Source organism: Lagopus leucura, unplaced genomic scaffold, assembly GCF_019238085.1.
Source record: "Lagopus leucura isolate 7727_CA_CO unplaced genomic scaffold, USGS_WTPT01 Super-Scaffold_100004, whole genome shotgun sequence".
Lineage (NCBI taxonomy): Eukaryota > Metazoa > Chordata > Aves > Galliformes > Phasianidae > Lagopus > Lagopus leucura.
The window spans coordinates 18,681,218-18,691,939 of NW_024962264.1; the positions used below are offsets into that span (position 1 = coordinate 18,681,218).

Here is a 10,722-nt window from a genome sequence, read left to right on the forward strand (position 1 = left end):
ATTGAAGTTGGATTTTTATTTGTTTTAAGCAAACAAAAAGATTGTGAGACACCTGTAATACCAAATTTTAATATATGAGACTTGGAATTTCTGAGGTGGTTAAATAAGCTAATCCACTGGAACACCTGTTTATATTTAGTGAATCCCAAGATACTGTAAAGATTTTAAATATATATAATGAAGTCACATAAACTAGCCTGCAGTATAACATTTTAAAGAGTGCTAACCATCAAGTGGGATTTCATAGCTTATTAGAATCCTCCTAGAAGTTCTGAAATCCCACATATTTAAAGAAACATTGTCACTGTTACTTCATCTTTCTTGTTACTTCAGGATCCCTACTGAACACTTCGGAAAGCAGTGTTTGAACTTGCTTAGAGACACCTTCACAGAGCCTGATTTTTCATGGAGAATGTACATAACACTCAAAATCAGAGCCTTCCGTATGACTCAAGCTGAGTTCTGAGAACTAACACTACAGAAATCTTTTTTTTCTGACTCTTGCCCTTACTTAATTTCCCTATCTGAAATATAAAACACTCCTTGACTTAATGCAGTCTTGGAAGCACTTAAATACAATTCAGTCATTTCTAAAACTCTTTCAACTACTGCGAAGTATAGAACATCTCCAAATAAAATACTCTGAAATGTAAGACATGCTGAAAAGCTTCTTGTGCATATCTTCCCCATAATCTTAAAGTTTAAGTGCCAGAGCAATGCAGTCTCAGTAGGGTGAAATTGATAGTAATCCATACGATACATTCATCCAAGGTCATGCACCCCTCCCCTTCATCCCCCTCCTTCACTTTATTTTCTTAATTTACTTAAATGTGAAGTTTTCTTTTTTGGAGGAAAAAAAAAAAAGCTTCATCCATGGATGAATGATTTTTTTTTTTGCTTGCTATGAAACAGCAAGATGAAAGTGCAAGTTAAGCAATCTTGTACATATCTTTTCTTACTGGTCTTGGGATTGCAATAGTTCAGAATTTCATATCCTAATTTCTGGATGTCCATCTCAGTGAAGTCTACAAGTTTCTCTATCGTATAACTTTTAATCTGGCACAAATTTCAGTATCTCAGCTCTGTGAGATACACAGCTCCACTGTGTATCTATTACATCTTCTGAGCAAAACTCAAAATTATCCTTTCAGCAAAATGAAATGCAAATATGGAGCTCCAAAGAAAATGAAAGTAGATCCATTTGTGCAGCAAAAACTATTGCTTGCATCAGCTATTGTAACTCTCTCATCCTTTCTTTGCAGACTGGCTATTTCTTGCTATGCTCTAGGCTTTGGATTGTTTTACATTCGTATCCTGTGCTTCAGGAAGTAGAAACTGACACAACAGCTTTAGAACAATTTCTGTATATGCTCACCTTTGATCAACGACACCCTCCTGCCCCCCCATTTTATTGGTCAATCAGTTAAAAACAATTACGAAGCTGTACTGAAAATATCTACAAGGAGTTTCTTTCACAGTTTCAGGCTCAGACTCTTAGGTTGTTGATCTGTTTTCTTTTTGCAGTACTTAATGTAAGAAGGTCCTCACTCATTGCTAGAGGACCAAGGCATTTCTGTCCTGTAATAAATTTTTATAAATGCACAGTTATCAATGGTAGTAGTAAAGGTGTTTTGTTAGACTGCCCACCAGCCTAAGCTCAGTAAGGGTCACTGCAGTCAGGGAAACTCAAGAAGTACTGCTTGAAAAACACATCTTTCCTTGGGATTTTTTAGTTTTCCATGCTCACTGAGGGTATGATGTAAACTATTTTATCTTCTTAAAATAACCCTGACTGCTGTTAAGATACTTCAGCCAGATATAGGGCTTTTAATTCCAAGTTTTGCAAACAGCAGATCAGCTCATCAGTATTTTCTTCACTGTTTAATGTTAAGATGCTTTCAGTATGAGAATGATTTATTTTTTTCTTTTTGGGAAGATAAATGTTGATACATCTTAAATCTTAGTGTATTCCCTTGATAGTATGATCTCTGTGTCTGACCTAAAGAATCAGATAGGCAGTAAATATTCTTGGAATGGCACTGCTTGACCCTTTTTCCAAATCTTAATGAATTTCCTAAATCTAGTGACACAAATTGTTTCACTACATGGATCTTACACTAAAAAGCAGCTAGTGTATAGAAAAGTCATTTTAAACCTGAGGCAGATTCGTCTTGCTGCAGACTGTTTCTTACCTTACAAAGTAGCTATGAAATTTTTTTGCTTGAAGATGACCTTTATTTCACGTTACTTGTTTCTTCTTCCCTTTTTTTCCTCATTCCATTTCTACATGTAACTAAACATACTTTCATCTCTGAGTTCAGCTGCTGATACCAACTGCATCAGTATGGTTTAAACTGAAATGCTTCTTAAAAAAAAAAAAAAAAGGAAGCCTTTTTCTTTTTCTTTTCCCACTCTATTCACCACTGAGAAAAAGATTCTTTACAAAAGTGGCTGGAGATAAAAATAGATAACCCAAAAGCTTGAGTTTGGAGATGTGATTGTGTTCATCAAGGTAGAGATTTAAGAACAATTCAGTCTGAGCTGCAAAATCCCTGAAGGCTGAATTTGTCTTTTTTCAAGGCTGGCTGCCTTCATCTTGAATATTATTTGTGGAATATTGGGGGGGGGGAGGAGAACATCACTTCTGCTGTGAAGTGTATTTGTAGGTTGAATTTGGATGTAGGACATTTTGATAGAAGTGAAAATTATGGGGTAATAGGGAAAAGCAAGCCCTTTGGGGTGGTAAGCAGAATTGGTCTTCCTGTTAAATGCTTCTTCCCGAGGTCTTGACAAGGTGATGGCTTTTGGAAACCAGAGGTCCTCAGTATCATGTGTGTGCTGCACCAGGTGCCGTGGCTTCTGTCAGTCACTTGTGAGTTTGCCTTGCTTTCTGCAAACCATTGTAGATTATCATTGTCTGCTTCATAGAAACTGGCTGAATGGACCTTTTAGGTTCCTAAGCGTATGTCATCTTTCCAAGAAAATTAGATGGTACATATCCTTTCTGACCTTTGGCTTCTGCTAGCCACCATTCTTTATTGCCACTCAGGTCAGAAAACCGAAGTATCCTAACCTTCTGATACTCCTGAAGACTGAGTTCTTGATCACTTCTTGCTTGAAATGCATAAACAGCATAGAAGGTCTGAAAAAGGAAAGCCACAAAATGCAAAATCTGAATTCAGAAATGTAGCCACGTCTTAGCTGGCCATTGCGTGTTAGTACAAGTTCTGTATGTACAATGTGTCTAGTAACATGTATGTACATAACTGCATGGTCTGTAATTGCTTACAGCATACGAAGAACAGGGCCAAAGTAATAAGTAAAACTGAAGGGTCTTAAGAATTCTGCATAGGAAGGAACAAAATAAGCTCATCAAGAGAGCACTGTGCTAAAGCTTTCAGCTCAGATCATGCAGCCTTGCATTGGCTGGAGAATTTACAAGGTTTCAAAGGAGAGAAACACCTCATCTAAATCTCTTACTCTTAAATATGGCAGCTGTTAGGATGGATCTCTCAAACCGTCTTCTCAGCTGCCAGAGATCCTATCTGCAGTGATCTGGTCTGAAGATGGTAAAAATTTCAGACACCTCTGTGCCTTGCTGATCATCTTTGCTACAGCTGTCTTGTTAAAGGTAAGTGGAAAAATCCCCAAGCAGCTCAAATGAGAACTGTGAGACATTGTACATGTAGTGGTGTAATGTGAAGGTGTGTTTTCTGTGAGACAAGATTGAGATTTGCAGTTGAACTGATTATCTTTTACTGCTTTGTAGCTATTTAAAAAAGCCAAAGGACAGAGGATAGCAAATTCCCCATGTCATTCTGACAGATTAGTACAAGAATTTTCCAGTGCAAAAGGAACTATTTAAATTACAGCCATTATAATGGTGGATTTGAGATGAGAAAAATAAGAAGGGCTCAGCAGGTATCCTACTTACATGCTGATCATCCACATCCTGAGAATCTCCAGCCTCTGTGCTATTAGTTGTGGGATTTTTACAGGGGTGAAGAGATGAGTTGCTGTCACTCTTGTGCCCTGAACTTGAGCTGCTGTCAGAGGATGGCCGTGAAGAGACAAAGAGGCTGATGTTATCAAAATCATCATCACACAAGTTGCTCTCTGCTATGTCCTTCTGCGCTTTGGCTGGATTGAAAGGCTTCAGGAAGGAGGAATACACATATCCCTTGAGGACTGGATATCACAGTAAAAAGACAGAAAATTAAAAAAAAAAAAAAAAAAAAAAATGCTGTTAAACCATTTTATGCAGCTGTCAGTACAACATAAGCAGACAGATGGGGCCAGAATGAAAAGAAATCAATAGGAGGCTGTTATTGGGATGTTTGTGCAGAGAACTTACTTCCTGTGTCAACAAGCCATCTGCTAGTACTTTGGAAGGGATCCTTTTGCTCCACAACAGCCACCACTTCTCCTTCATGCAGATCAATATCAAATTCCTGCGTGGCATTGCACTTGCGCTTAGCTTGATACAGCAGTTCTGCGCTGTACGTAGACAGCAGCTTGGACCTGTGGTCTTCTGTTTGACGTGGGGATTCGAGCTGAAAAGACTAAAAATTGCTCAGTAGGAATAATGTCGAGGCTGTTTGTTGAGCAGCACAGATGCATAAAAGGAACCAGCGTACGTTCTGCATGTGGCAACTGACTACACTGCTACATCCAGATAAAGGAGTTACACAGCTGTATGTAACCAAATGCCCTTTGCATGTGCAGAAGGGGTCTGTCCAACTGCTATGGTGATAGCTGACCAATAACAGGTAGATCTTGAAAGATATATAGAAGTATAACTAATTAAGTACCTCTTAGCCAGTACTCTGTTCTCATGAGCCTGTGTTCTATATGTGAACTGTCACTGCTTTAACTCTTTTTCCAGAACAGTGATTTTTGAATTCCTCTGTAAAGTTGCAAAAAGCGTAATCAAAAATTATCAGAGGTGTGCTAAGGTCATGTAGCAACTTGCACAGCAAAGCACTGGAGCAGAAAATGAGTAGAAACAGAATAGTCTGCTTTTTGTACAAAATTCCCATGCTGTATATGGCAAGGTGCTATGAACTGCTGGAAGTGTGTTTGGTTAGAGGACCAAAAGAGAGGGGCTGTACGTCCCTGTGACTTTAACACACTGTGATAGAAAGAGCACATGTTCCTGCCTCTATGATGCAAAAATGAATCCTGCAGCTTCCTTGACTTCTACTGAAATCTGACTTTGTGTGGTAGGGTTAAGTAGACCCTTTGAATGCTCTGTAAATGTCTGATAAGATTAGGAACCACAGACATGTGGATCCCTTAGTGGACTTTATGAATCTTCTGTTCTGGGGTGTGTATACAGAGATATATATGTATATATATGTATATATAATTTGTATATACATACAAATACACATAGAAAAGCCGGATGAGAAGTTCTGAATAAGAGTAAGATGTGCTGCAAGAGTTCTTAACGAGAGAAGCAATCCAATTTTACATATACAGCTTTAACATGTGCACAAAGATCTAAGGATAATCAGAGGTGATCTCAAGTGGATTTCCAGGATAACAACACGAGTGTGAAGAGTCTTAAAAAGTTACTGGCCAATGGAACAGCTTCATTCACATAACACAATTCAGATTCCCAGTGAAGGAACAAAAGCCAGATCTCTGAATGATATAAACATGGATTTGTTTCAAAAGTGATCAGAAAAGGATTCTTTAAAGGACTCAGATGTATGATACTCACTGGAGAGGGGACAGGTTTCTTTTTTTCCAAGCTCAATTTCCTTTCAATGAAGGTTGCACTGCTGTTTTCTTTTACAAAATTCAGCTTGTGAACCTCCTCCATTAACTGATGCTGCACTTCACAGATGCTTGAGGAAGACAGCTGCAAACATAAAGGTAGGTTAGATCTCATGAACAAAATGGTAACGAGATTTGAGACAGCATATTTGGCTTAATGGGCTCAACACTAGGCGTCAGAAATCTGACAAGGTACGGCTGTTTCCTGCAGAGCCTATAGTGTGCTAGGCACAAGACGAAAGATCTGTTTAAGAAAAGTAACTAATGATTGCTGTTAGATTTACAAGACATACTGATTTAAGTTGAATCATTAAAAAAAAAATTCTAAACAGCAACAAAAATGTAAATGAGCAGCTTTGCATTTATGGTACTGAGCCACCTGCTTTCAGATGCAAATGTACATCAGAGTGGCCCATGTGCTGCAAGGCTTAACCCACAGCTGTGTTTCTGTGAAACTGTGCTGATGTGTTAAAGACACATGGATAAGCTGGCACTCTGTCTGAGGCACTGGGTGAGTGCTTTTGGTATGTGCCTAACTCCAAATATGTTTGCTGATGTAAACAGGAAAAAAAGGGGGGGGGGAGGGGGGGGAAGAATTTTTTAGGAAAAGCATCATAGAAAACAATGCTTGACACTTGACAGAGCGTATTCCAAAATACTTAATGGTCAAATTATAGGGATCAGATTCTTCATGCAGAAAAGCCTTTATATTCTGTTTGAACAGTGCAGCTCTGTTTTGATCCTGATCTTTTCTCAATTTTTCAGCCCTTTCCTGCCTCTAAAGTCAGCTCTTGGTGGAAAGGGATACTCCAGAAGGGCCTCACTGCAACGTGTTTCTTATGCAGAATTTTGTCCAAACACAGTTGCCTAAATGTGCCTCTGGTTCAGGTGAGTGGATTTGGAGGTATTGTCATAGCTCTGTTTCTCAGGTTGTGAGTCCTCCAGCGGAGTGAACTTTGTGTAATTTTCACAGAAATTAATAATACTTCCATAATCTTGAGGTAATGCTTACAGTGCATAGAAAGAGTTGAGTAGGCTGGAAGAACTGATGCTCTTATGTTAGCTCAAATAGGCATCCTTGTTGGCTGTGATTACGTAAGAGAAATTACTTTAACTTTCTAAAACTGCCAACACAGGCAGAACTATACTTTATTGACTTGTCCTCCTGTGCAGGAGCTTCTGCAGTATGTCTGGATTTAAAAGCAACTTGTTTTTCATATAAATTATTTCATCAGATCTCCTCAGCCTTATGCCTGCAGGTTTCTGCGTGACTGCAGCTCTAACACTAGCAGGAGAGTTCATGCACTTTCATAGAATTTCTCTTCCCGTGTCTTCTAGGCTGTTCAGGGCAGACCTAAAGAAACCAAGGCTTAAATACTAAGAACTGCCTCCATTTTGCCCTATTGTCTCTCCACTGATATTACTGGAGCAGCTGCATTATGGTCACTCTCAATAAAAGGTCCAAGACTGACAAAACTCAAGCTGAGAACTTAACCTTTGCTGCGCTTGCAAAGAAAAAAAAAAAATTGATTGTGCTCACCAAAACAATCAAAATCGCAGTAGCTTTTAGGCATGTGTCCTACACATCCTACCCAATGCATACAGAAAGAAAAAAAGAGAGATAAATAGGGCTTATGCCTATTTATAATGTACTTACTGGAACAGGCACCACCACAGCAGAATTTGATTGAAGTGCTGCAGACATAATACTTCTGAGGAGGGTAATGAAGCAATACAGACAGTTCAACACAATCTTTTTGGCTGCTCTGTTGAATACCTGAAGTTCTTCCACTAGCTGTGCATTTAAAGCCTCATAGTCTTTCTTTGCTAGATCAAGCTCTTCTCCTGTTGACCTCTGGAGGTAGCTGTTGTAATCCAACAATTTGTCATAGCGCTTCTGGATGAGCTTCTGTGGGCCTGAAAACAAGGCTTGTAGTGCTGAGAGAGGAGTCAAAACAACCTTGTCTAGCTGAGCCATCTGGAAAGATATAAAACAGTCCCACATGTTACTTCTTTCTCGCAACTCTTCAGGCTTCAGGTTCAGCCTCATTGCAGCCCATCAAGCAATCTGTTATTGACCCTTCCCCAAATATTGCTGTCAGAGGCAGCTTCACAGCACAGGGAATAGCATAAGTTAGAAATCTTTCGTAATGTTGCAAAGGAGGAGGTAACAGATTTGCAGCTTACAGTGTCTGATAATGGAAATGGCCCCCTGGAGCCCATAGCCTATGTTAGTGTCCTTTGTGATACCGTGGAGGAAAGACCAAGGCAAGGATCAGTGAAGGATAACCATGAGAACTGAAACTGAGGAGTAGGTGAATGAGCTTTTCAGTACCTTGTGGTGCTGCACTCAAGTAAAACTGAGAATTCAGCCAAATAAAATAAATAGCAGTAAATCAATTCCTGTTTAAGCAAACACAGACACTGATTAAAAAAAAAAATCCTTCTTAGACATTCCTATTAGCCTCTAATCGTCTCAAAGCATTAATATTGCACTAAAAAAAATATATTTTTGATAGTCACATATATAGCACAGACTTTTGATGAGTAAACCTCATCATCAAGTTAAAGCCCTTGGATGTTCTATGTGAAATAGCTTGTTGGATCAAGCGTGGGAATAAAAGCGCAGCCATCCCACTTCCCCTCCATAGCATGCCATGGTTGAGGGCACATCTGTTTTAGGACCAGGACTCAAGGCCAAGATGCTGTGCACTGGCTGCTAGCTTGTCTTATTTCCACTTGAAAAACTAGGCTGTGTTTAGTGAAGCAGTTTTTGATGTGTTTCAAAAAAAAAAAGCTTTTTCCAAACTGCTGTTCTTGATTTCCAGAAGTGAAGGGGCTACCGTGGATTTCTGCCCTAAAGTTTTCCCTAAAACACAAGAGAGGAAAATATCCATTACTGACAAATGCAGAAAGGGGGGAAAAAAAAAATTAACGTGAGCCTATTGCTGAGATCTCCATTGATAACACATGCACAGGACATGTAAACATCTGCTCACCATGCAAAGTAAGGACAACGTTGTTGGTTTTTTAAGATATATATAGGATAAAGACTGTATGAAATGTAAGACAAAGAAGTAGAAAATAAGTAAACATAGTTATTAAAAATTTCCACAGTTAAATAATGTTCAGATGTTTTTTAAAATTATGTGGGACTTCAGGCCAGATGGGTCCTGAGGCAGTGGGAGTTACAAAGTGTCTTCCTGAAAAATGGTTTTATGTTTCACCTGCTGTGGACCTTCTGCTGCTGCTTTGCTGGTTCTGGAAGTGGGGTGGGGAAGGATGTCTTCCATACTGCACAGTCATCATTCGGTGTGATAGAGGGGTCCCTTTTCCTCCCCTAATGTAGTCATTCATTTTAAAGTTATTGAAAAGATATTTCTGATTATTAAGATTAAATTTTCAGTTTCTTTGTAAATTCTGGAACTACAAAGAAAAGGAAATTACACCATCTCACTTCCTGTCACCAGACTGAGGAAAGCATAAGAAAACCTCCACCTCTGAATGAACAACCACCAGGTTGAACTGTTTGAAGCAGCAGCCTGGCCCATTTTGAAGAGACATTTTAGTCTATCTTAGTAGAGTCAGATATTAGAGTTCCTTTGGACCCTGAAAGTGAGAGACTGGTTGAAAAACTTGAAGTTTTTCAGAGTTGGGTTACTGTTTTTTAACCATTACAGGCTACATCCAGCTTGTTCACATTTTCCCTATACTAAGGACAGTAAGTTGCTTGAAAGGGTGATAATAGCTGAGATTTCCGTGGATCTATGATCCCAGGAACTAATAGATCAGGACTATACAGCAAAGATTAAAAAAAAAAAAAAGTCACTATAAGACTGAATATTGGCAAGGAAACTAGAAAAAACATAGATCTGCTGCTCCTGTCTGAAGCTCAGCAGAAGCATGCAAACTTAGTGCAATGATTTTAGTTTAATCCTAGGAACTTACAAAGTTTTCTTTATTTTTTTTTTAGGGAAAATACATTTTACTTGGACTAAATTTTCTAATTTCCTATAGCAACTTACACAAAGAAACACTCATCTTTCACAGTGGATTCCTAAGGTTTTTTTTGCTCCTTCTTGCCCTGAGTCTTCCTCACATACATGTGTTTTCTCAGTCACACTGTTATCTATGTAATGTTGGACATGGCATAAACTTACAAGGTCTTCACAGAGATTTGTAGGGTTGTTCATTTTCTTTGAGTTTTTGTTAGCTTCGTCATCTTTGTCTTGCAAGATTTCCTGAAGCCCAGTTACATTCTGTGCAGCCAGATGTATGGAATCCTAAATGAGGAGATGGTAGGAAGATGAAAATGGGTTATGATTTATTTAATGTGCTGCACCCGCTTATGCAGATACTGCAATAATATTGATGGAATCAGAAATATTTTCCATCTCTCATACCTATTTGCTTCTTTCTGTGCAGTTTCCAGCCATTTGGGGGTTATTTACTGTGAAAATATTTTCCTGTGTCTTACCTATTTTCAGTGTAAACTGTTAAAGGATAAAGTTGTTAATGTTCAACTGAAAAAAGTTGTGCCCCAGATTGCATAAAACCATGTACCCACCTGTAGATGCTGTAAGGATAATGAAATGTTCTTCACACATGATTTCACAGTCTTCTCTAAGCTTCGAAACAACTTTTCTTCCTTATTGAATGTCTGATCTTTCACCTAAATCAGATGTTTTCACTGTTATTTTGGAGTCTGACTAATGAAAGAAATCTCTAGAGCTCTGCTGGAAAAACCTCAAGCCTTCCCTAAACTCCTCCCTTTGAAAACAGAACAGATTGGTCCCTAGTTCTCCCAAACTCTGATCTGAATCCAAGAAAAGTCGAAGGCACTGGATAGCATGACAGAGATTTTAAGTACTGCCAAACCTTGTGGAAGCAAGGCATTGCTTTATTATAAGCACATCTACATGTATAAATATAAATATCTTT

General features: G+C 38.7%; 1 protein-coding gene across 1 annotated transcript in view; it reads right to left on the reverse strand.

Moving 5' to 3' along the window:
- Nucleotides 1–2,417: 2,417 nt before the first annotated feature.
- The window catches only part of ARHGEF38 (Rho guanine nucleotide exchange factor 38), a 33,482-nt gene continuing 25,177 nt past the window's right edge, over nucleotides 2,418–10,722 (reverse strand). Inside the window, exons 8-14 of the mRNA XM_042870793.1 lie at nucleotides 10,349–10,453; nucleotides 9,942–10,064; nucleotides 7,439–7,759; nucleotides 5,726–5,866; nucleotides 4,355–4,562; nucleotides 3,935–4,188; nucleotides 2,418–3,142 (exon numbers count right to left, since the gene is read on the reverse strand). Of these exons, the coding sequence (XP_042726727.1) occupies nucleotides 2,957–3,142; nucleotides 3,935–4,188; nucleotides 4,355–4,562; nucleotides 5,726–5,866; nucleotides 7,439–7,759; nucleotides 9,942–10,064; nucleotides 10,349–10,453 (1,338 nt within the window). The 3' untranslated portion in view covers nucleotides 2,418–2,956. The remainder of the gene's footprint in view (nucleotides 3,143–3,934; nucleotides 4,189–4,354; nucleotides 4,563–5,725; nucleotides 5,867–7,438; nucleotides 7,760–9,941; nucleotides 10,065–10,348; nucleotides 10,454–10,722) is intronic.